Raw genomic sequence first — 27085 nt, 5'->3', positions numbered from 1 at the left:
TCAAAAAATAATGTCGTGTATGATCTTTCATACAATATTTACATAAAAGGGAGGAAAAACTGTTTCGAAAACTTAGGACAAAATGTATGAGTGTTGACGGTAGGTGTAATGTACATAACGTTCCTATTCTGTGCGTTGCTGTACAGAAGAACGTAGTGATGTATATTTATATAACACGATCGATACGTCTGGTAAACCACACACTACAGAATATTTATATGATATTACTGTTAAGTGCTAGCGAAAGTTGTGAACAAGAATTTGAGTGCTACGTGCGTAGTTAACTAACACATAATACAGCAAACATGCCAAAATGACAAAAGCATTAAGTGAATCAGAAAATCTCGATATTATTACCTATGGCTGTTCAGCTCATCTACTACATTTGTTAACAAAGACCTGGTAGTTGAAAGTGTGAAGGAGAATGTGTTGTCTCCCATGAAATATTTTAGAAATAATCATTTTTCATCCAATAAATATCACGAAGGGGAACTGTCTTTAACCATACCTTCGGAAGTGCGGTGGAACACTTTCGTTGACTGTTTGTCATTATATGTTTAAGAACTGAGCCGTTTTAATGAAAATTTGTGAAGAACATCGTACACAAATCGATCCAATTATACAACAGAAAGTATGCAATTTAGAAACAGGCAGATGTGCTTAACCTTTTAAAACCAACATCTGTTGCTTTAGACCAAATACAGAGAAACGACGCAACAATAGTAGATGCATTGTGCATATATGGAAAAATATTAAAAAAGACTTGCACGATACGTTACAAAATAAGGAGATAAAAAAGAAGTATGAAAAAGCTTTAATTCCAGGCCACTTCTTGGCTTAGATAGTGGATCCACAGCTTCAGAAGCACAATCTTACCCTAGAAGAAAGTGATTCCACTATGCAGTTTGCTGAACTGTCATACAGTGGCACTTAATTCTTGCCTCCATTCATTAAATTTCAAGCTAAAGCAAAACCATTTTCAAATGTTATGTTTTCGGATGAAGTATTGCGAAGTGTGTCTGCTGTTGAATGGTGGAATTCGCAAAGAATTTTATTGACAATAACGTGCAACAGGCAGTTTTGCAGCATCTTACAGCATCCGCTTCATCAACAGGAATAGCGAAAACTTTCTTCGAGTTTCGGAATGATCCATTCTAAAATTAGAAATCGTTTAGGCATAGGAAAGGCGTCTTTTTTATTATTATTATTATTATTTAAATAAATGAATAAAAGAGTAATTAAATGTGAAAAGTAGAATATGAAATATACTTTGTTTTATATGTTTTCGATGTGCTACACTACTAATACAAAACTGTGTTTAGTGCAAGTTTTTTTTTTTTTTTTTTTTTTTTTTTTTTTTTTTTTTTTTTGTACTAAGCTCCAGGTTTATTCATAGACAGGGCTGGCAAAAACCAAAGTTTTATTGAAAAAAAAACACTAAAAACCCGGTTTTTTGGTTTAAACTTTTTTTTTTTTTTTAATTTGCTCTATATATTTATATCACATATGGACAGAAATAAGTTTGTTTCACTTTGATGTTATTATGCACCAACCGAATTATGCTGGAATGGGCTACATAAGCTTAAAACGGAGTCCAAAAGATTTCTCGACTTACATCCGAAACAAATTGTCCTCCATTTGAACTCGAAACCGGGACTAATTGCCACAAATGCGATAAGTCTGCCGATTCACTCACGAATAATTTCAGATATGCTGTACTGATCTTTACATCCTATTAATATAATTGTTTAATTGTCAAGTCATTTGAGAAGGACAAAAAGACAAACAGTTGCACAAGTGAAACCATTATACAGAATTACATATGGACAATTTCAAAATACTGCAGAGTACAGAAGAACTAATTAAGTCCAAGTTAGTTCACTACGACCTTTATTAGTCTAAGTTAAAGAAATACAACGACTTAATTTGCATATCAGTAAGAAAAGTGAATAAAGACACGAATTATTTGAGTTCATTTTGGCTCTGACCCATTTATACATAAATAGATAACTTCTGATTTCAGTAGATGCCTCTCGTGGGGTTTGTATGACCCCCTCCCCCCCAAAATGTACGGTATTTCGATGTATTTTATCAATAATAAACATTATTGAAACGAAACAACATTTACAATTTTTCTTTGGTTGCAATTGCATAACAATAATAACAAACTATAAAAAATCGCAAAAGAAACATTCATAAACTTATAAGAAAAGTTGCTTTTGTAGTATAATCTCTTTGAGTAATGAATGGTAATTTAGGTCTGAACATAATACGAATAATATGCGGGGTGACACGTGATAACCCACAAATGTTTGTTCATCAAGATTTTACGAACATTTTTCGTTTTGTGTTTAAACCAGTTGGTATTTAAAAAGAAAAAAAAAACTGTTCATAGAGAACAATCCCATCAAATGTTTTATATTATATAGGCTAGTACTAGTACTGATGTTCTTAATATTAGGCAATATATGTACAGAACTAAAATAACATGATAACAATAGCAGTGAATTAAGTGGCTAAGTGCCAAAGCCGAAACAGAAATGTTACTGTACTCTAACATAAATAAAACTAAATGAAAAATTATAAATATACTTTTTTTAATTTTTTTTTTTACATACATTTTATATTAATTACAAAATATACTGCACTTTGGAACTTACGCCAAACAACAGTTGAGAAGCCTAGCATATAAGTTGGGCTAGACTTCACTCGGGTATGATGAAACTGCTCTAAAATTTGATACTTTATAGTTAAGACAATCTGGCTGTTCTACAATTATATTTTGCGCCGAAATAACAAACAGAAACAAGACTTCACTTATTTTCAGTTCGAAATTTATTAATTTATTTCGGAATTTGATTTAAATCAACGATTTTTATTTAAAAAATCAGGTGATTTAAATCAATCGGCCCTGCGTAGATACTATTCGTGCTTTCAGTGAACACCTAGCACAAATTCAAGTAGTTTGTTTTTAAGTTGGTTCGAATTTTATGCCGAATATCCACACGCTGGATGTATACTCAGCTCTTCTGAAGTCAATCTGTGCCTATTAATGCAACTCCCTCGAAGTGATAAGGTAGGGAAACAACTTCATAATTCCACTAAAACATTGTTTTCGTTATTTCTGCAAAAGAGATCGCAACAGTTAAGAGGTACTACTTTCGCGCATAGATACAATACATATGAGTATTTAGTCAGAATACAGAAAACAAGAAATTAAATATTTGCGAAATACACTACAATTATAACTGAAGTAGGAAAATGAAGGAGTAACAGTAAGGTAGGATGTTAATAGAACCGTAAAAGCAAATAACATTTAAAACAGTTTTAAGTTCACGGAGGAATATGTAGGACACCAGCGGAACCTTAAATAGGTTACTTATGTGTTGCTCTATGCAGACATTTTGCAGAAGCACAAGGAGATTTCTCTGTATTTCTGTTAATTTCTGGTGATCTCAACTTCACTTAAAATGTAGGGCATTCTTAAATCGTCCATCGACAGTATTTTTCAAAAAACATTAGAAGATAATTCATAAAAAATTATATTTGGGTAAACTTTACAATATACGCTCCAGCTGCGCATCTATAACGTCCCTTTCACATTATCCGGCGATTTGCCGGATCCGTTTCCGGCAAATTTGCCGGACGAGGTAGAAAGACATTACAGGCATGAAGCTCTTCACATATGTGCGGCGGTCGCCGGACATTTATCCTGCGAGCAAAAACTGCCGGATCTCCCTGCTAGAATCCGGCGCGGCAAATTGCCGTGTATAGCCAAGCGGGACATTACAAGCAATGAAGCTCTTCACATATACGCGGCAAACTACCGGATGGGTGTTGGGGGAGGAAGCAAGTGTTGCCAGGAAAGGGCAGAAAGTGGCTGCTATAATATGGGAGCCTGTGGTTTTGTGTGTGTGTGGAGTGTGTTTGTGTATGTGGTTATGTTCTAGCCCAGTACATCTGGAGTAATTAACCAAACCTGTACATACAATATATGGGGAAAGATGACATGTAAAATTAAGTGAAAACGACCAATACTACCGAAGTGTCGAAATCAATATAAATTATTATTTTTCTATGTAATAGAAGATTGGGAGATGTCCGGGTAGCACTGGACAAATGAGCTTCTATAAATTTGTGGTGACCCAAAATTGAAATATACACTATCAAATATTTTAGCAATAGAGTCTTTTGCTATATACTTATGTACTATTTTGCTACACAAAGCAAGAGAGAATTCATGATGTGATATTTGATAAATATACCGTACTTTATATATTTTATAATTATCTGGCTGTAATTTCTTGAATAGTCCTCTGAATTCAGGGACTAGAGCAGTGCTTTAAAGAGACTTGAGTCAATAGTCGGAACGCTTAAAACAAAAGAATAAACACGAAATAGTGAAACCTCTCTAAAGCGGACAGTCGTGGGGAATCAAAAATTGTCCGCTATAGAGAGGTGTCCGCCTTCAAGAGGTTTCAGTATTTTGTTATGTAAATTAGTGAGCAAGGTAATATACAATTAGAAAAAAATATTTTTGCATGAATCACGTATTTACGAATATTACCTGCTTTACCCTCTGTCATCCAATATTCTATGTTCGAGGCTTAACATGGAAATAAGATGTTATAGTTCTCTGCACTTTACACTTATCAGTACTTCATTCGTTTTCAGTATGGCGCTTTAATTTGTAGGGTAATTGCAGTCCTGAAGTGTCCTTTTTGAGACAATATATATACCTGAGGGCAACAAATACTAAACTTATCTTCTGGTTGGTTAGAGACTCCAACGGGACAGTAGCATAACGTGTCATCCCTAACGACGGGCAACTGTCAATCACTTTTGTGTCTAAAACAGCTTGGGTGTGGGAGTGGGATGCAAGCAAAGGACATAAGAGTGTTGTTAAACAGAGACGCTTCATCTAGGATGCTGAGCAGACAGTTGAGGAGGCAAAATGTTGTCACAATGCTTCCTTGGTGACACATGTATGAGTTACTAAAAATGCATTTTTACTACACTTTTCAACTTATTTCTAGAGAAAGTGTCCGTAATACGGAGGTAAATAATACGTATAAAAGAGAGAAAAGACTGTCCGTGTCCGTACTAGAGAGTGTCCGCTTTAGAGAGGTTTGCCAATATGTTTTTTCCTATTACAGTGTTTGGGGATTCCAAAATGTGTCCGTTAAGGGAGGTGTCCGCTTTATAGAGGTGTCCGTTAGTAGAGGTTTCACTGTAATAATAATAATCATCATCATCATCATTCACATCAAATATAAATAAAGGGTTTATGTGTCTGTCTGTCTGTCTTTGTGCGGCCTGGGGACCATACGAGTAGACCGAAAGTTACCAAAATTTGGTCACGTGTACCTTGATCCAGGCTCCAGATCAAGCCGATGCGTTTTTTTTTTTTTTTTTTTTTTTTTTTTTCAAAATTCGAACCAGGAGGTCTCAGGGGGACGTTTACCAGGACATGTAAAAGTAGTAGAAAATGATCGATGTTAGTGCCAAATCCATAGTTTTCGCGGTCGTTGAGATCAATGGTAACACTACCATTAGCGATGACTTCAGCCACCATTTGCATGCTGGCCGGGAGTCACCAGAGGGGGGGGGGATTTCGAGACATGTAAAAATAATCGAAAATGACCGATATTAATGTGAAATCCATAGCTTTCGGGGTCACTGAGCTCATCCAACAACTCATCAAAAGATGTGATAGACATACGAAAGAAATTAAAGAATTTTCCTTCGTCTTCCCTTAATTGTGGAAACAGTATAGAAAAATCTTCAAGATACCGCTTCTCTAAAAAAGGGCGAACCCATATGTGTCTCTGACTTTTTTTTCTGCCTGTGTCTTAACAAGGCGAGTAGAAAACACATTTTGCGTCTGTCCATTACAACCACCACAACACGACAAAAGTCACAGAGTTTTGTTTCTTCAGGTGCACAGCAACCCTGCTCGCATATTTTTCATTCACGGCAAAACGCCGGATAATATGAAAGGGGGCGAAACCGGATCCGGCAAACAGCCGGAAATGGATGGGGCAAATCGCCGGATAATGTGACAGAGGCCTAAGTAAAACCGCTTTAAAAGGGTAAAGTTGAATAAGATAAAGATAAATAGGGTAGGAATAGGAACGGGTTGGGGAAGTTTTGAGCCATTTTCATAAAATTAATGTGTAATTTCTCGTGGTATCTGTTTACTTTTGGACAAAGCAGTGATATCCTGTCACTGTTAGTATTGTTCCTGATTCATTACCGAGCGAGCGTTAGCGAGTGAAGGCGAGGTAGAGCTCTCCGCAGAACACGTTGTTTTCTGCCTTTCGTTCTTGGGAACTGTAAATGTAACTGAGAGAAACGATGCAGATGAATCGGTTATTGTCACTGCCTTGCCCTTGTCGCTTCTGAATGAGTATAACAGCTGGAGCGGCCACTGTAAAGTTACATTTTTTCAACATTTGAGTAGCGTTCTTAATGTTTAACTACCACACTAAAACCTAGCCGTTAGTCTACACCCACTATATTGTCTAGTTTCGGTGCTGGACAGAAATACATAAGTAATTGTCAATTCGTAAAAAGGAATATTATTTCCTTTGAAGCCTTACCAGCTACGAGCTACTAAATGCGAGTCAAGTTACTGTCAAAGCAGCCACTGCCACCATAGCTTCAATAATGTAATACCCTTTATCTCACCAATTTAAGTTGTATGGTATTACTCGATTAAACGACACGCATTTTGCATACTCAACAAAATTACTATATTAGGACAATTTTCCACGAAAATAGTGAATTTATAAGAAAAACCTGTGGTGTTGGCCAATTCCTAAACATTAATGTAGCCCTTATTGTTTTTGTCATTGACAGCTACTGAAAGTGTTGTCTTGGCACAATGAAAATACTATTTGTATTTATTATATTATTTAGTAAATATATTTGATTATTCTTAAAACTTCTACAGAATTACATAATAATTACAACTATTACGCACTTTCACCTGAACACGTCATTCATATGCTTATATCATTACAAACTGCATAAAACACACCACCAACACTTCATCCCGCTTATAGAGTTTTGCGCCATCGCCATTTGATTTAATTTGAAACCAGAGTTGCCAAATCCCTGACAAAAAGCCTCCAATGATAGATGAAAAGATTCCAATTTTGGATCAAAGGTCGCTAAACTTCTGGTCGTCGGTGTTAGCAGTCTATATGCATCCATGCATCGTTTTAAACTTTCAATAGTAATTTGTAGCATTATCCAACAACGTGAACGTCTACAGCTACCAGTGACAACACCAGAATTAGTTTCATGGAAGGCCAGGTGATAGGGTTGCCAACTTTTGAAACTCCATCGTTCAAAGAAAATATGAACTATCTGAAAGTGGTTACTTCACTGGAGTAGCACACTTTTACGCCCCCCCCCCCCCGGAAAGTATAGAGAAGGGGCCCTAGCTGTAAAGATGATAGTTATGGCGACAATAATAAAAATGCCTTTCGGCCAAACCTACAAGCGGAGGTAGACTCTAAAATTTATACAGGGGAAAGATGTTATTGATTTGAGCGTAACTCATATTATGCAACCCGTTTGACAACTAAGGAGAGAGTGGAATAAGAAAGGATAAGTACTTGGGTAATTTTTCGGGGGATTTTCGCTTGTTATCTGGGCTTTTCATCAGGCCGGATTTCAAGTGATTTATAACAATTTTAGTGTGTAACAGTTTTAACTGACCATGGTTTTGAGGTCTATGGACCAAGAAACGGAAACTCTGTTGAAACGACTGTAATATACAGGTTTAGATTTTCTTCGAAATATACATATAATAATAAAATAATATAAATTATTATTATTATTATTATATTTTCTCTTAGTGTGTTCCATCCAAATAACCATAGAAAACATTAATTCTAAAATATTTTTCTTAATTACTTAGTCTTTCATCCTCACATAATTCGTCAAAAAACTTTTTTGCTCTACTTGGACGTTTACTTGTGAAACGACATACAATCCCCCACATTTGTGCCATTTCTTCGGACTCTTTCTTCACTTTGTCAAGAGAATTCCTTAAATCTTTATGTAAAATAAGTGCCTCACCCAGTAATTTTGTTACAGCTTGTATTATACTTGTCTGTTTATTAAATAATATACACCGGCACTTTATTAATTGGATTCATGTCCTTTATTGACAGTGCTTCACACTACAGCAAGAACTACACTTGTCTTTATTTATTTATTTATTTTTACAATTTACTACATACATATAGCCATGCGCGCCAACTACGTGGATGCTCCGGGGCTCCAGCACCTACACAAATAATCTTGTGGGTGCGCCGCTCCCACCTAGATTTATAATTTAAAAGAAACAAAATAAAATAAATATTTCTCACGTGCCATTATCAGAAAATAATAAGCAATTAAAACATTGAGATGAAAGTTAAAATTTCTAATTTGTAAAACATAATTGTTTGTTTGCAGTGCCGGATTTAGTTATAACCTAAACAACCTATAGCTTAGGGCCCCCAATCTCTTGGGGGCCTCCCAAAATAAAGAAAACTTGGATTTACATTTTCAAAATACAAGAGAAACAGCGAATAAAATAAAATCTGCATATAGCAACAATGCTTCGTATTATGTAAGCAATGTGTGAGTATGATGTAAGTAATGTGTCCCCTTTTTCTAGCCTAATTTTTATCACTAGTTTCCTCATTCTGTACCTAGGACGCCTACGTTTATTTGGACACAAAGGGCACCATTATCTTCAATAGCTTCGGGCCCACCAAACCTAAATCCAGCTCTGTTTGTTTCAAATGTTTGTACAAAGGCAATAAGAAACACACTCCTCTCTTCCTTGCTTGTCTGTGGCCTAGTCAAAAGCAGTCCCTACAATAAAAATGGAACTATATTGTGAATAGAATCGACCACAGCCCTTTAGGGCATTGTTCATAAAATATTTCAACTAAAATCAGTCAAAAAATATCGAAGCTCCGCTGAAAACATATATAACACACCCGCCATTGATATGCATTCACATAAATTTTGGGAAGTCGGCGCCGTTGCATATAGCAACTAGTTCGATAACTATAGTAACTACAATATGCTATAAATTTTACTTCTCGTTCATACAAAGTTCCCACGGGGAAATCTGAAATCATCATTATTTCTAAAGCTGTTGATAACGCTGGTATGGCGAGGAATAAGTTCAATAGTTAGCTTTCATTGACGTGCCCAACGAAAAGACGGTTCAGTGTTGCCAACAATCTCTGAAGAAAATAGGCTAGATGGCCTTCAGAAATAAGCTTTTTTATGCAGAAAATGTCTTGATTTTGAACTGTTAAAATGTAACCAACATTGTAGATTTTAAAGTTTTTTGTTTTTTTTTTCTTTTGTGTGTGTGTGTGTGTGTGTGTGTGTGTGTGTGTGTGTGTGTGTGTGTGTGTGTGTGTGTGTGTGTGTGTGTGTGTGTGTGTGTGTGTGTGTGTATGACTATAAATGAGTTATAGTGAAATTTAAAATGTTGAATTTTATTCCCTGAAAATTAACAAATAACATAGATGACTAAATTACACTAAAAACCATCAACTCATCTGATTTGTGAAAGCAAACAGCCACATTGTCAGTTGTATGAAATAATTCATCATCGATGATGTCGCAGCTAGTCGATGCGCTGGAATTGGATGTATCATCGTTGGATTGTGGATTGGTTTAGTTTGTGTGGACTGCCATTGTCCCAATTTTCAGTAGTACTTCTTTCGGCAGGTCATAATCAGACAGGTCCTTAAAAACACATCTTATTTCTCCGTACACCCACATAGGGATGGTATCGAGACGAGACGAGACGAGACTTTGTACAGTCTCGGTCTCGTCTCGGTTGATACGTAGTGGTCTCGGTCTCGATCTCGTCTCGAGTCAAAAATCGCCGTCTCGGTCTCGGTCTCGTCTCGGTCAACAGATGCTTATCTCGATCTCGGTCTCGGTCTCGAAGGCCAAGTCTCGGTCTCGTCTCGAAAGTCTCGAAATAAATTGAATGAAATTAAAATTGTGAAAGTATTATTATCTTACAGTTTCCGGTTCTTACTTTTTGCCTTTATTCTTGACAGAATTATGGTATGATGTACTTCTTCGTAGCTAATTTGCTAGCGCTAATGCTTTCCATGCGTGTGTTCCGAGTTCAATCATCAGTGGGTATAACAGACCTGGCATAAAACCCTAATAGTAACCCGTATTTTACTTTCAGCAATAGACTTTGTCTCAAATACCCTCAGTACTGCCTATACAATTAAACTCTATTAAATTAACTCCAGTACTATACAGTAGTTTATTTACCTCCTTTGAATCAAAATTGTTCAATACCTCCTAACGGATAACGCAACACAGAGCAGCACGAATGTACTTAATCGTTTCGAAATTGAAATTTTACAATTTCTCAGTTATTATCCAAAACACTCTGCTTTGACTGTCATTTTAAAAGCAGAATATAACGTTCATTATCTTAACAAATAGAGTAAATTATTACTATCATATATTTTGTTTCAAATTGATCAATTGCTTTATTACCGTTTCACATCTCAATGTTTAATTGTCACTTTGAAACACGCCCTTCCTTAACGTTATGGTGGGAGCTATGGCACTCATCTTTGCTATCTGTGGTCTCGGGTTAGATCACCAATCAAGTTAGATTCAGTCTTATGTTTCGTATAGTTCGCGTCTCACTTTAAGTACATTCTGTTTCTTATACATGTTTATAAGGTCGTATACTAAGTAGTTACAAAGTAATAGGATCTTTTAAACTACATTGTTACACCACTAAAAAGAACATAGTCTATTAATAATGTATTCTTAACTCAATTTCGACCAAAAAATGACAGCATAGTCTACCTCTAAAGTTCATGTGTATATATATAACTTTTATTAGGTAAGGTAGGGTAAAAACAGATCCAAAATTTAACGAAATTCGTACAGCGAAAAACAAAATTGATCCTTCATATTGCAGCAATACTACGAAAATTAATACTAAAGAAAACTAGAAAGTTAAGAATCACTTAATTTGCCGGAACAGAGAAAATAGATACATATAACTCGAATTACTTATATACTTACATAATATGTATGTCCATGTTTCGCAAGTAATTTTCAAGCAATATACGAGTAAAATTTCAGCGTAATGAACGCATGATTAGTTTTCTCGAATAAAGATCACATGCACCGCTGAGAAAAATGAAATAAAATCTGAGTTTTACGTCCCACAGTTATGCCGGTTAGGCTAAAGGAGACGGTGATGATGAAGTGGTGGAATGAAGAAAGTGGGAGGAAACGGGAGAACCCCGAGGTAACCCACGCACATGGTGTTTGTCCAGCACAAAGTTCACTTGTTGGGTTTTGGGATCGAATCCGGGACCCCAAGCACCAGAGGTGAATGCTATACCACTGAACCACCGCGGCCCCATACACCGCTGGGAACTCAGGAATAAGCTTAATTACGGCAAAACAGTACTATAGGTCTTACTTAAGGAACTGGATTTTCGCTTCTCTTGTAAAATTACGAAATTATGACTTGGTTTAGTTTACCTCTGAGGTCCAGATATTATAAAATCATAGCCATAATCATAATCAACCGTTGTCAATCCACTGCTGGATGAAGGTCTTTCCAAGTCTTCTCCACAACTATCTATCTTGAGCAATTCTTTTTCAGGTTACTCCCCAGTTGTTCTTGATTTCGTCATACTTTATTGTATAAGGACGTTCCCTAGGCTGTTTTTATTTCGTGGTATCCTGTCTAGAATTGTTTTTGTTCATCAATCGTAATTTCTTGCAATATGTTCAGCACATTTTTCAGCCCATGTTAAAAATTATTCAATTAGTACCAGTCATTAGTTACCAAATAATTCATTTCTACTGTATATATTTGGCCTACAAATAGTTCAAATCCGCTACTTTTTGATCTTCGATTCTGGCAACACTGACTCAATGATTTAAATCAGCACAATGTGAGGACCTCTATTTGGTCTAGCGGCTAGCACGCTTGACTTCGGTTAACGTGGTCTCGAATTCGATTTCCGGTGGGGGTACAGTTGAGCGACCGAAGTGGCTCGGATTCCATTATAATCATTAGCTCCACGTCTCCTTTAGACGCCCTAGCATAATCATGGGACGTTAAACTAAAACAAACCAAACCAAAAATCAACACAACGTGTATTACTAACTGTAGTCCTTCAATAATCGCATATAGCTAATGGTATGGATCGAGTTTGAAGTGGTCGGTGGTCAAAGTAAAACAAGTGAAGTGTAACTTGGGTGTATTTAGAATTTTTAATTAAGCATGGTTTTGTGTACATCAGGCCTAAGGCTTAGGGGAACAACTCGTGTTACTGAAAGTTATCAGTTACATTTAATTTCAGCTACAATTTGCATTTACGTGTATTGCTGGAACGAAAACTTTGACATTAATATTATAAATAGCCCAAAGACTACGAAAAACGTCATCTTTTGAAACCATTCTTGCACCATAAATCAAATTACATGTTATTAAAATATTTTGCAACTTAGTTCCGTTGTTTGCACTATATTTACAATAATATTTAGCAATTTATTTAAGTTGGCAATATGCTTAAAATAATGGAACTGCAACTTGTTTTAATTACAACAACCAAAAACTATTGTTGTAATGTTATAGAAGCAAAATAAAATAACAATCATTATAAAAACTTAACACAAATGCGTAATTTTAAGCAATAAAACAATCACTATCCGTGTATTTGGTATCTCTGAAACGGTTTGAAATAACAATTCTTGTAAATGACATTATGATCACTTAAGTCTTTTAGAAACGCGTGTCAAGTTGGACCAACCACCAACACCAAAACGACCGGAACATATCTCAGAATTATGGGCTATTTATGGGCTAATTAGTTGCTCTAATCCCAATTTTTGGGCTCCTACAGTTTAGCGGGAAATCGGATTCAAAGTGGGCGAGTCCAGCTTGATATCAAGCTAGAACCCCCCATATGGTTAGAATGGTACGATAGAAAAAATTCAAACGCCAGAATTATGGGCTATTTATGGGCTAATTAGTTGCTCTAATCCCAATTTTTGGGCTTCTACAGTTTAGCGGGAAATCGGATTCAAAGTGGGCGAGTCCAGCTTGATATCAAGCTAGAACCCCCCATATGGTTAGAATGGTCCGATCGAAAAAATTCAAACGCCAGAATTATGGGCTATTTATGGGCTAATTAGTTGCTCTAATCCCAATTTTTGGGCTCCTACTGTTTAGCGGGAAATCGGATTCAAAGTGGGCGAGTACAGCTTGATATCAAGCTAGAACCCCCCATATGGTTAGAATGGTCCGATCGAAAAAATTCAAACGCCAGAATTATGGGCTATTTATGGGCTAATTAGTTGCTCTAATCCCAATTTTTGGGCTCCTACTGTTTAGCGGGAAATCGGATTCAAAGTGGGCGAGTCCAGCTTGATATCAAGCTAGAACCCCCCATATGGTTAGAATGGTCCGATCGAAAAAATTCAAACGCCAGAATTATGGGCTATTTATGGGCTAATTAGTTGCTCTAATCCCAATTTTTGGGCTCCTACAGTTTAGCGGGAAATCGGATTCAAAGTGGGCGAGTCCAGCTTGATATCAAGCTAGAACCCCCCATATGGTTAGAATGGTACGATAGAAAAAATTCAAACGCCAGAATTATGGGCTATTTATGGGCTAATTAGTTGCTCTAATCCCAATTTTTGGGCTTCTACAGTTTAGCGGGAAATCGGATTCAAAGTGGGCGAGTCCAGCTTGATATCAAGCTAGAACCCCCCATATGGTTAGAATGGTCCGATCGAAAAAATTCAAACGCCAGAATTATGGGCTATTTATGGGCTAATTAGTTGCTCTAATCCCAATTTTTGGGGTCCTACTGTTTAGCGGGAAATCGGATTCAAAGTGGGCGAGTCCAGCTTGATATCAAGCTAGAACCCCCCATATGGTTAGAATGGTTCGATCGAAAAAATTCAAACTCCAGAATTATGGGCTATTTATGGGCTAATTCGTTGCTCTAATCCCAATTTTTGGGCTCCTACTGTTTAGCGGGAAATCGGATTCAAAATGTGCGAGTCTAGCTTGATATCAAGCTAGAACCTCCCATTCTTCTACGGTTAGAATGGTTCGATCGAAAAAATTCAAACTCCAGTATTATGGGCTATTTATGGGCTAATTAGTTGCTCTAATCTCAATTTTTGGGCTCCTACTGTTTAGCGGGAAATCGGATTCAAAGTGGGCGAGTCCAGCTTGATATCAAGCTAGAACCCCCCATATGGTTTGAATGGTCCGATCAAAAAATTCAAACGCCAGAATTATGGGCTATTTATGGGCTAATTAGTTGCTCTAATCCCAATTTTTGGGGTCCTACTGTTTAGCGGGAAATCGGATTCAAAGTGGGCGAGTCCAGCTTGATATCAAGCTAGAACCCCCCATATGGTTAGAATGGTTCGATCGAAAAAATTCAAACTCCAGAATTATGGGCTATTTATGGGCTAATTCGTTGCTCTAATCCCAATTTTTGGGCTCCTACTGTTTAGCGGGAAATCGGATTCAAAATGTGCGAGTCTAGCTTGATATCAAGCTAAAACCTCCCATTCTTTTACGGTTAGAATGGTCCGATCGAAAAAATTCAAACGCCAGAATTATGGGGTATTTATGGGCTAATTAGTTGCTCAAATCCCAATTTTTGGGCTCCTACTGTTTAGCGGGAAATCGGATTCAAAGTGGGCGAGTCCAGCTTGATATCAAGCTAGAACCCCCCATATGGTTAGAATGGTCCGATCGAAAAAATTCAAACGCCAGAATTATGGGCTATTTATGGGCTAATTAGTTGCTCTAATCCCAATTTTTGGGCTCCTACAGTTTAGCGGGAAATCGGATTCAAAGTGGGCGAGTCCAGCTTGATATCAAGCTAGAACCCCCCATATGGTTAGAATGGTACGATAGAAAAAATTCAAACGCCAGAATTATGGGCTATTTATGGGCTAATTAGTTGCTCTAATCCCAATTTTTGGGCTTCTACAGTTTAGCGGGAAATCGGATTCAAAGTGGGCGAGTCCAGCTTGATATCAAGCTAGAACCCCCCATATGGTTAGAATGGTCCGATCGAAAAAATTCAAACGCCAGAATTATGGGCTATTTATGGGCTAATTAGTTGCTCTAATCCCAATTTTTGGGCTCCTACTGTTTAGCGGGAAATCGGATTCAAAGTGGGCGAGTCCAGCTTGATATCAAGCTAGAACCCCCCATATGGTTAGAATGGTCCGATCGAAAAAATTCAAACGCCAGAATTATGGGCTATTTATGGGCTAATTAGTTGCTCTAATCCCAATTTTTGGGCTCCTACTGTTTAGCGGGAAATCGGATTCAAAGTGGGCGAGTCCAGCTTGATATCAAGCTAGAACCCCCCATATGGTTAGAATGGTCCGATCGAAAAAATTCAAACGCCAGAATTATGGGCTATTTATGGGCTAATTAGTTGCTCTAATCCCAATTTTTGGGCTCCTACTGTTTAGCGGGAAATCGGATTCAAAGTGGGCGAGTCCAGCTTGATATCAAGCTAGAACCCCCCATATGGTTAGAATGGTCCGATCGAAAAAATTCAAACGCCAGAATTATGGGCTATTTATGGGCTAATTAGTTGCTCTAATCCCAATTTTTGGGCTTCTACAGTTTAGCGGGAAATCGGATTCAAAGTGGGCGAGTCCAGCTTGATATCAAGCTAGAACCCCCCATATGGTTAGAATGGTCCGATCGAAAAAAATCAAACGCCATAATTATGGGCTATTTATGGGCTAATTAGTTGCTCTAATCCCAATTTTTGGGGTCCTACTGTTTAGCGGGAAATCGGATTCAAAGTGGGCGAGTCCAGCTTGATATCAAGCTAGAACCCCCCATATGGTTAGAATGGTCCGATCGAAAAAATTCAAACGCCAGAATTATGGGCTATTTATGGGCTAATTAGTTGCTCTAATCCCAATTTTTGGGCTCCTACTGTTTAGCGGGAAATCGGATTCAAAGTGGGCGAGTCCAGCTTGATATCAAGCTAGAACCCCCCATATGGTTAGAATGGTCCGATCGAAAAAAGTCAAACGCCAGAATTATGGGCTATTTATGGGCTAATTAGTTGCTCTAATCCCAATTTTTGGGCTCCTACAGTTTAGCGGGAAATCGGATTCAAAGTGGGCGAGTCCAGCTTGATATCAAGCTAGAACCCCCCATATGGTTAGAATGGTCCGATCAAAAAATTCAAACGCCAGAATTATGGGCTATTTATGGGCTAATTAGTTGCTCTAATCCCAATTTTTGGGGTCCTACTGTTTAGCGGGAAATCGGATTCAAAGTGGGCGAGTCCAGCTTGATATCAAGCTAGAACCCCCCATATGGTTAGAATGGTTCGATCGAAAAAATTCAAACTCCAGAATTATGGGCTATTTATGGGCTAATTCGTTGCTCTAATCCCAATTTTTGGGCTCCTACTGTTTAGCGGGAAATCGGATTCAAAATGTGCGAGTCTAGCTTGATATCAAGCTAGAACCTCCCATTCTTCTACGGTTAGAATGGTTCGATCGAAAAAATTCAAACTCCAGTATTATGGGCTATTTATGGGCTAATTAGTTGCTCTAATCTCAATTTTTGGGCTCCTACTGTTTAGCGGGAAATCGGATTCAAAGTGGGCGAGTCCAGCTTGATATCAAGCTAGAACCCCCCATATGGTTTGAATGGTCCGATCAAAAAATTCAAACGCCAGAATTATGGGCTATTTATGGGCTAATTAGTTGCTCTAATCCCAATTTTTGGGGTCCTACTGTTTAGCGGGAAATCGGATTCAAAGTGGGCGAGTCCAGCTTGATATCAAGCTAGAACCCCCCATATGGTTAGAATGGTTCGATCGAAAAAATTCAAACGCCAGAATTATGGGCTATTTATGGGCTAATTCGTTGCTCTAATCCCAATTTTTGGGCTCCTACTGTTTAGCGGGAAATCGGATTCAAAATGTGCGAGTCTAGCTTGATATCAAGCTAGAACCTCCCATTCTTCTACGGTTAGAATGGTTCGATCGAAAAAATTCAAACTCCAGTATTATGGGCTATTTATGGGCTAATTAGTTGCTCTAATCTCAATTTTTGGGCTCCTACTGTTTAGCGGGAAATCGGATTCAAAGTGGGCGAGTCCAGCTTGATATCAAGCTAGAACCCCCCATATGGTTTGAATGGTCCGATCGAAAAAATTCAAACGCCAGAATTATGGGCTATTTATGAGCTAATTCGTTGCTCTAATCCCAATTTTTGGGCTCCTACTGTTTAGCGGGAAATCGGATTCAAAGTGGGCGAGTCCATCTTGATATCAAGCTAGAACCTCCCATTCGGTTACGGTTAGAATGGTTCGATCGAAAAAATTCAAACTCCAGAATTATGGGCTATTTATGGGCTAATTAGTTGCTCTAATCCCAATTTTTGGGCTCCTACTGTTTAGCGGGAAATCGGGTTCAAAGTGGACGAGTCCAGCTTGATATCAAGCTAGAACACCCCATATGATTAGAATGGTCCGATCGAAAAAATTCAAACACCAGAATTATGGGCTATTTATGGGCTAATTAGTTGCTCTAATCCCAATTTTTGGGCTCCTACTGTTTAGCAAGAAATCGGATTCAAAATTGGCAAGTCTAGCTTGATATCAAGCTAGAACCTCCCATTCTTTTACGGTTAGAATGGTTCGATCGAAAAAATTCAAACTCCAGAATCGTGGGCTAGTTATGGGCTAATTAGTAGCTCTAATCCCAATTTTTGGACTCCTACTGTTTAGCGGGAAATCGGATTCAAAATGGGCGAGTCTAGCTTGGTATCAAGCTAGAACTCCTCATACGGTTACGGTTAGAATGATCCGATCGAAAAAATTCAAACGCCGGAATCATAGGCTATTCATGGGCTAATTAGTTGCTCTAATCCCAATTTTTGGGCTCCTACTGTTTAGCGGGAAATCGGATTCAAAATAGGCTAGTCTAGCTTGATATGGAGCTAGAACCTCCCATACGGTTGCGGTTAGAATGGTCCGATCGAAAAAATTCAAACGCCAAAATTATGGGCTATTTATGGACTACTTATTTACTTTAATCCCAATTTCTGGGCTCCTATTAATTAGTAGGAAATCGGATTTAAAATGGGCAAGTCTAACTTGATATCAAGCTAAAAGACCCAATTTGGTTACGGTTAAAATTGTCCGATCGAATAAAATTGAAAGCCAGAATTGTGGGCTAGTTATGGGCTAATTAGTTGCTCTAATCCCAATTTTTGGACTCCTACTGTTTAGCGGGAAATCGGATTCAAAATGGGCAAGTCTAGTTTGATATGAATCTAGAACCTCCCATACGGTTACGGTTAGAATGGTCCGATCGAAAAAATTCAAACGCCAGAATTATGGGCTATTTATGGACTACTTATTTACTTTAATCCCAATTTTTGGGCTCCTATTGTTTAGTAGGAAATCGGATTTAAAATGAGCAATTCTAACTTGATATCAAGCTAAAAGACCCAATATGGTTACGGTTAAAATGGTCCGATCGAAAAATTTCAAACTCCAGAATTATGGGCTATTTATGGGCTAATTAGTTGCTCTAATCCCAATTTTTGGACTCCTACTGTTTAGCGGGAAATCGGATACAAAATGGGCGAGTCTAGCTTGATACCAAACTAGAACCCCGCATACGGTTAAAATGATCCGATCGAAAAAATTCAAATGCCAGAATTATGAGCTATTTATGGGCTAATTAGTTGCTTTAATCCCAATTTCTGGGCTCCTACTGTTTAGCGGGAAATCAGAGTCAAAATGGGCAAGTCTAGCTTGATATCAAGCTAGAACCTCGCATTCGGTTACGGTTAGAATGTCCGATCGAAAAAATTCAAACGCCAGAATTATGAGCTATTTATGGGCTAAATAGTTGCTTTAATCCCAATTTTTGGGCTCCTACTGTTTAGCGGGAAATCGGATTCAAATTGGCGAGTCTAACTTGATATCAAGCCAGAACCCCCATGTAGTTAGGGTTAGAATGGTCCGGTCGAAAAAATTCAAACGCCAGAATTTTGGGTTAATGTGTTGCTGTTATTCTATTTCTTGGATCCTAATGTTTAGCGGGAATTGGCAAACAAAACAGGCGAGTCTAGCTTGACATCAAGCTAGAACCTCCGATTCGGTAACAATGGTCCGATCCAAAAAAACTCAAACGCCGGTATTATGGGCTATTTTTGGGTTAATTGGTGCTCTAATTCCGAGTTTGGAGCTGCTACCGTTTAGCAGGAGTTCTTCATCAAATTGTGTGATTTGGCTTAACCTCTAGCTATAAACCTAGTGCTATAAATGATCAAATAATTAAAATGCCAGAATTATGGTTTATTTGTTTTCTAATTAGTTCCTCTAATGTCGATTTTAGTTCTTCTATCGTTCACAAGAAATCTCATGCAAGATTGGTATTGATTTCTAGATAACGTGGGATGATAGTTGCAAAGTTGCAGTGAGAAAACGTCGATATCTATTAACTGAAAATTGATTTTTTTGCGTTCTTCGCGAATGCAAATATATATCTCTACTAGTAAATTTGTGAAATGTCTTTTCACGTTTATATGTTCAGTATGTCTGGAAGCAAGTAGTGTATATATAGAATTTATATGGTGAAATATCATATTGTTTTTTAAATATTTTTTTTAGTTTATAGGAAATGCCTCTTCATCGTTGCTGGGGCCCGCAATGGCACAGCGGTAGATATGCCGATAAAAACCAAGTACATGGTGTTTGTCAACCACAAAGATCAATTGGCGTGATCTGGGATGGAACCAGGAATCACACGCACAAGATACAAACGCTCTACCACTGTGCCACTGACTGCGGCCCCCAGCAACGGCAAAGAGGCTTTTCCTTAGAAAAAAAAATTGATTTAATAAATAATGATATTTCACTATATAAATTCTATATATACACTATTTACTTAAAAACATAATGAACATACACACGTGAAAAAAGAATTCATGGATTTACTTGTAGAGATATAGATTTACATTTGCGGAGAGTGCAAATAAATCAATTTTCAGTTAATAAACATCGATGTTTTCTCACTGCAACTTTGAAAGTATCATCCCAACTTATCTAAAAATCAATACCAATCTTGCTTGAGATTTCTTGCTAACGATAGAAGAAAAAACTCGACATTAGAGCAACAATTTAGAATACAAATAACTCATAATTCCGACGTTTTATTTCTTTTGATCGGAGTGTTATAGCCCTAGGTTTATAGCAAGAAGTTAAGCTAAATCTCACAATTTGATAAGGAATTCCTGCTAAAACGTAGCAGCCCTAAACTCGGAATTACAGCATCAATTAGAACATAAATAGCCCATATCTCTGACGTTTGATTTTCTTCGATTCGAGATGTCTAACCTTATAGAGAGTTTTTACTTGATGTCAAGCTAGACTCGCAGAATTTGATTCCGATTTTGCACTAAAAGGTAGGAGCCCAAAAATTGGGATTAGAGCAACTATTTAGCCCATAAATAGTTCATAATTCAGGCGTTTGAATTTTTTCGATCGGACGATTTTAACCATATGGAGGGTTCTAGCTTGATATCAAGCTGCACTCGCCCACTTTGAATCCGATTTCCCGCTAAACAGTAGGAGCCCAAAAATTGGGATTAGAGCAACTAATTAGCCCATAAATAGCCCATAATTCTGGCGTTTGAATTTTTTCGATCGGACCATTCTAACCATATGGGGGATTCTAGCTTGATATCAAGCTGGACTCGCCCACTTTGAATCCGATTTCCCGCTAAACAGTAGGAGCCCAAAAATTGGGATTAGAGCAACTAATTAGCCCATAAATAGCCCATAATTCTGGCGTTTGAATTTTTTCGATCGGACCATTCTAACCATATGGGGGGTTCTAGCTTGATATCAAGCTGGACTCGCCCACTTTGAATCCGATTTCCCGCTAAACAGTAGGACCCCAAAAATTGGGATTAGAGCAACTAATTAGCCCATAAATAGCCCATAATTCTGGCGTTTGAATTTTTTCGATCGGACCATTTTAACCATATGGGGGGTTCTAGCTTGATATCAAGCTGGACTCGCCCACTTTGAATCCGATTTCCCGCTAAATAGTAGGAGCCCAAAAATTGGGATTAGAGCAACTAATTAGCCCATAAATATCCCATAATTCTGGCGTTTGAATTTTTTCGATCGGACCATTCTAACCATATGGGGGGTTCTAGCTTGATATCAAGCTGGACTCGCCCACTTTGAATCCGATTTCCCGCTAAACAGTAGGAGCCCAAAAATTGGGATTAGAGCAACTAATTAGCCCATAAATAGCCCATAATTCTGGCGTTTGAATTTTTTCGATCGGACCATTCTAACCATATGGGGGGTTCTAGCTTGATATCAAGCTGGACTCGCCCACTTTGAATCCGATTTCCCGCTAAACAGTAGGAGCCCAAAAATTGGGATTAGAGCAACTAATTAGCCCATAAATAGCCCATAATTCTGGCGTTTGAATTTTTTCGATCGGACCATTCTAACCATATGGGGGGTTCTAGCTTGATATCAAGCTGGACTCGCCCACTTTGAATCCGATTTCCCGCTAAACAGTAGGAGCCCAAAAATTGGGATTAGAGCAACTAATTAGCCCATAAATAGCCCATAATTCTGGCGTTTGAATTTTTTCGATCGGACCATTTTAACCATATGGGGGGTTCTAGCTTGATATCAAGCTGGACTCGCCCACTTTGAATCCGATTTCCCGCTAAATAGTAGGAGCCCAAAAATTGGGATTAGAGCAACTAATTAGCCCATAAATAGCCCATAATTCTGGCGTTTGAATTTTTTCGATCGGACCATTCTAACCATATGGGGGGTTCTAGCTTGATATCAAGCTGGACTCGCCCACTTTGAATCCGATTTCCCGCTAAACAGTAGGAGCCCAAAAATTGGGATTAGAGCAACTAATTAGCCCATAAATAGCCCATAATTCTGGCGTTTGAATTTTTTCGATCGGACCATTCTAACCATATGGGGGGTTCTAGCTTGATATCAAGCTGGACTCGCCCACTTTGAATCCGATTTCCCGCTAAACAGTAGGAGCCCAAAAATTGGGATTAGAGCAACTAATTAGCCCATAAATAGCCCATAATTCTGGCGTTTGAATTTTTTCGATCGGACCATTCTAACCATATGGGGGGTTCTAGCTTGATATCAAGCTGGACTCGCCCACTTTGAATCCGATTTCCCGCTAAACAGTAGGAGCCCAAAAATTGGGATTAGAGCAACTAATTAGCCCATAAATAGCCCATAATTCTGAGATATGTTCCGGTCGTTTTGGTGTTGGTGGTTGGTCCAACTTGACACGCGTATTTTTGTTTTAATTTTTCCGTCAACTACTGTCTGTTCCAAATGACAGGTTAAAGGAGCAGTAGAAATTCTTTTTCAAATAACATGTTTGATACTGCAAGGATGCGATGACGAAAAATTATGATAAAAAATGTCCACGCTATTACCCAAAAGCACTAGCTTTCGGAAGCTTGAAATCTCCCTCACTGGTAGCAGAAATTCTGAGAATTCCGTAACTTTTCTAGAAATTTCAAATTTCCTTACTTTTCCAGGATATCTCGCTCACCTTGCCAGCATGTATTGCAAGTAATACAAATCCCCTCATAAGAAAGAATAACCAAAAGCTTCCTGTAGCTTCTTATTTCTTAACGCTGATCCTTCCTTTTCTCATTTCATTTTGTTTCATCCTTCCTTATTTTTTTTTCATTTCTGGTCTCGAAGGGGGGTCCGGACCTCCCCTTGGCTACGTGCCTGGTAAGGAGAGAGAACAAGAACGAAAAACAAGCGCTTGTTCCGTAAAAAAAACACCCTCTGTCTAGAGAATCAATTAATACGACAATAAATAATATAACAATATACAAATAAAATAAATTTGAAAATTAAACTTTATTTCCAAAAGAAAAAGTATTTTTTAGAATTAATTTAACAGGTAATTAAAAAAAGCAAAAACGGCAAAAGAGTTTCATAAAATTAGCTACCGGTATATTTAAGGTTATAAGCATTTCGTAGATTTGTGTGGCTTAATGCCTCTCCAAATAGGCTAGATTTAGCCAAAAATGGGCTAAATTGGCATCACTGAGTTCATTGAATTAATATCAGTTTGTAGCACAGTTTATTTATTTTCTGTAATAGAGGCACCACTTGTTACGCTTTTGCACTGCAACTTTTATTATTATATGTTGCATTGTGGTAACCCTGAAATTGTTAGATTTCCATTGACGTTTCTCATCTGCATAAGGAAGGAAGGAATGGTGTATAAATTTAAGTTGTAAATTAGTTTTGTAAATTTATCCCTTTGGGAATTACGGCTTTTTGGAGTATTTTTTAGACTTTCAGTCAAGCAGCTACTGCATCGTCACTATTTATCCTAGGATCATGGTTCATACCTCACTCTCTTCAGAATGGAACCGACTTTCAACTGGTACCACTTGCATGCTCATACCATATACCAGGAGAGGGAAAAATAATGTCAAAGGGAAAATTTCAGAGGGAATTTTTTTTTTTACATTTTGGGCCCATCTGGAACGGCCCTGTGTGAATGTAGAGATCTTTAAAAAATCTGATGAATAGTACTTGGTATACTGAATGTGTGTGCCAAATTTCAAGTTTCTATCTTGAATACTAAGGGCGGGAGAAATTTTATCAAGAATTCCCACAATACCCCAAATTACCGCAAAACACCATGATCTCAGGTAAAAAATTTCCTGAGACATCTCTATTTACCCTAGGACTATAATCCGCCAATCATTCTCTTCAGAATAGAACTGCCTTTCAGACGGTACCATTCACATGTCTCCATCATGTATCTAAGAGAGGAAATTCCCGAAAAAGGGAGTTTTTTGGTCTAAATATCCCTTTTTTCAACTTTTAGCCCCTCTTGACCCCTCTGTTTTAACGCAGAAATCTAAAAAAAAAAAAAAAATCTGTTAAATACTACTCGGTGGACTGAATGTTTGTGCACAATTTCAATCTTCTAGGGGCAAAAATAAGCCCGCCAAAAATATATATATACTGACAATGTCCCATATTCCCCTATACAGAAGTATATTTTGATAAAAATTCCCTGAGACATCCCTAATTATCCTAGGGTCATATTTCGCCCATCATTTTCTTCAGAATAGAACTGCCTTTCAGGCGGTATGACTCACGTGTCTCCATCATTTATCTAAGGCGGGAAAATCCCGAAGAAAGCGATTTTTTGGGTCTACATATCCCTTTTTTCAACTTTTAGCCCCTCTGGACCTTCCCGTTTTAACGCAGAGATCTGAAAAAAAATCTGAAAAATACTACTAGGTAGGCTGAATGTTTATGCACAATTTTAATTTTCTAGGTACAAAAGTAAGACCGCCAAAAATATATATATGCTGACAATGTACCATATTCCCGTATACAGAAGGATATTTTGTAAAAATTCCCTGAGACATCCCTAATTACCCTAGGGTCATGTTCCGCCATCATTTTCTTCAGATTAAAACTGCCTTTCAGACGGTATGACTCATGTGTCTTCATCATGTATCTAAGGCGGGAAAATCCCGAAGAAAGCGATTTTTGGGGTAAAAATATCCCTTTTTTCAATGCTTTGCCCCTCTGGATCCCCCCTGTTTTAACTCAGATTTCTGAAAAAAATCTGGTAAATACTACTCGGTGGACTGAATGTTTGTGCAAAATTACAATCTTCTACGTGCAAAAATAAGCCCGCCAAAAAATAATGAACATAGGCTTAATAAATGAAAATATATATTTTAGAATTATGACGTCATCACCTCCTATGTCTGGACGCAGGGTGGTGTGAAACCATACGTAGCGTGTTCTACAATGCCTCTGGACTTGAAAAACAGACACACAAACAAACAAACAAAAAAAACCGGACGAAAAAGCTCAAATAGGAAAGTTATAACGCAATGTACCATGAAACACCCGTATGGTACAAATTGTATCAACCAAAGGGATTCGATTCGAAACAGTTATACAGCACCTTTTGTCAAGGTATGCGTCAACGCAATGTAAAACTTACGATAATCGTTAAAGTTTTTTGTCTTTTGTGTAATCGGCATGACTCTTGCACTTGTTGCGTTGCGTTACGTTGGTGTACGCAGGATTTTGCGAAGACTGATTCGAGGTATTGTTTTTCGGTAGGTAAGGAAAATTTATTTTAAAAAGATGGATGAAACACCAGAGAAAAAAATATTTTGGTCAGCTTGTGCAGCCTGATTTGATAGTTGGCAATGAAAAGTTTTGTTTCGGATAGCGGTTGTCATTTGTTACGTGTTGTTCTGCCACTTTGGCAATATGGCTTTGGGCATGTGGAGTGTGGTGACCGCATGGTCTCTTCTAATTTTCGCAAATTATGTTTCTGCAGAATCTTGTACTAAACCAGAAGTGACAGCTTCAGCATATACAACTCAGGATGCTACAGTGTTAACAAACATCGCATATGTAGCAGAATTTACTTTGAAGTGCGGAAATGGTGTCAAGGGAATTCCACTATATGCAGAAATTAATGGAAGAACTCTCCCAGCTGGGAAGATTGGTAGCGATAAATATCAAGTTAGCTGGACGGAAGACGTAACTAAGGCAAAAAGTGGGGATTTTAGTGTAAATTTATATGATGAAGAAGGGTATGCTGCTCTGAGGAAAGCTATTAGGAACGGTGAAGATACTTCCAAAGTTAAGCCCTTAGTTACAATTGTTGTGAACCATCCGGGAGCTTATCAGGGTCCTCTGGTGAATTCAGAATTTATGGCTTTAGTTTTGTCGATAATAGTATGGTACTTAGCTTACTCTGCAAAATCCAAACTACTATCTTAAGCATAAGCATGAATGAAATAGCTGAATGACAAAACTGTAAAAGTTTTTCAGGATCAAATAACTAGTAAAATTATACAAGTACTTTGATGGTGTGCAGTGAATTTTATGGAAGAATTAAAATCTTACAAACTTAGATGGTGTCCAATAATGTTAAGAAAGAAGTTAAATTGTCTTGTTGAACATTCCATAAATTTTGAATTATCATTTTTGTTGTTCATAGGAAATTCTGGAACTGATGGGAACATTTTAAAATGATTGGTGTTTGTGTGCAGTTATAATACATTGTGTGTGAAAATAGAAACCAGAATAAAATCTGGAACAGAATACGATGCGTTGCTAGTTTGTGAAGTGTTCTATCGAAATCCCACTGTAGGCTGGAAGTTTTTTGTTTATTGCTTATTACAAGTAACCAGGGTGGAAAGGCTATTGACAAAATCGGCCTATGTGTAGCAGAAAGGGTCCAGCTCTTTTCTCAAAAAAATGTTACAATTTTGGTAATTTCTGCTCACATTCGGTTAGTTTGGGGTAGGGTTGGTTAGTTTAAGTTAGGTTAGGCTAGTTTAGGTTACGTTAGGTTAGTTTAGTTTATGTTAGGCTTGTGTATAGCTCGCTCCCCCCAGTTCTTTGTCACCGGAACTGGAGGAGTCACTACTACTACTACTACTTTACTACTATTACCACCACCACCACTACTACTACTACTACTACTTATATCGAGAACAGAACCCAACCAACCCCTGCGGGGCATCTAACCCGTTCCTACTACTAGTACTACTACTATTGCTACTAACTACCACTACTAATACTACTACTACTACTATCGCTACTACTTATACTAAAGCTTCCTTACCACAAGATTTACATCTTAAAAATTTATAACATGCGATTCCGATTCATTATCAACTAATATGAATCGTTAGAATCACTATGATTCGTTAAAAATCACCCTGAGGAGCGGGCTATACTCAATGTTATATTAGTATGGGAGTCTCGCATAATTTTCCAAAAAAATGATAGAATTTCGCTTATTTCTACTAATATTACGTTAGTTTAGGTTAGTTTATGTTAGGTTAGGTTAGATTTGGCTACGTTATGTTACGTCTAAGTACTTGTATCACTCATTTCTCCTGTAAATTTTGCGTTTTTACGTGCTTCTGGACC

The 27085-nt window shown here is 37.7% G+C and overlaps 2 protein-coding genes across 4 annotated transcripts in view; one reads left to right on the top strand and one right to left on the bottom strand.

Annotated features, from left to right (window-relative positions):
• Window positions 1-7259, bottom strand: part of LOC145668281 (condensin-2 complex subunit G2-like) — a 120837-nt gene extending 113578 nt beyond the window's left edge. The window contains exon 1 of one of the 3 annotated variants that reach the window (XM_081735995.1): window positions 6986-7259. The gene's annotated coding sequence lies outside the window, so the exon portion shown is untranslated. The remainder of the gene's footprint in view (window positions 1-6985) is intronic. The other 2 variants (XM_081735993.1, XM_081735994.1) reach the window with 2 other exon arrangements.
• Window positions 7260-25377: 18118 nt separating this feature from the next.
• Tapdelta (Translocon-associated protein delta) lies at window positions 25378-26248 on the top strand. The gene has a single exon (XM_081735991.1). The coding sequence runs from the start codon at window positions 25406-25408 to the stop codon at window positions 25922-25924; it is 519 nt and encodes a 172-aa protein (XP_081592117.1). The 5' UTR covers window positions 25378-25405; the 3' UTR covers window positions 25925-26248.
• Window positions 26249-27085: the final 837 nt, after the last annotated feature.

The sequence above is a fragment of the Thermobia domestica genome, chromosome 13 (assembly GCF_964235325.1).
Source record: "Thermobia domestica chromosome 13, izTheDome1.hap1.1, whole genome shotgun sequence".
NCBI lineage: Eukaryota > Metazoa > Arthropoda > Insecta > Zygentoma > Lepismatidae > Thermobia > Thermobia domestica.
Note: the sequence above shows the minus strand (reverse complement) of the source record. Positions and strands in the feature narration are given on the sequence as shown.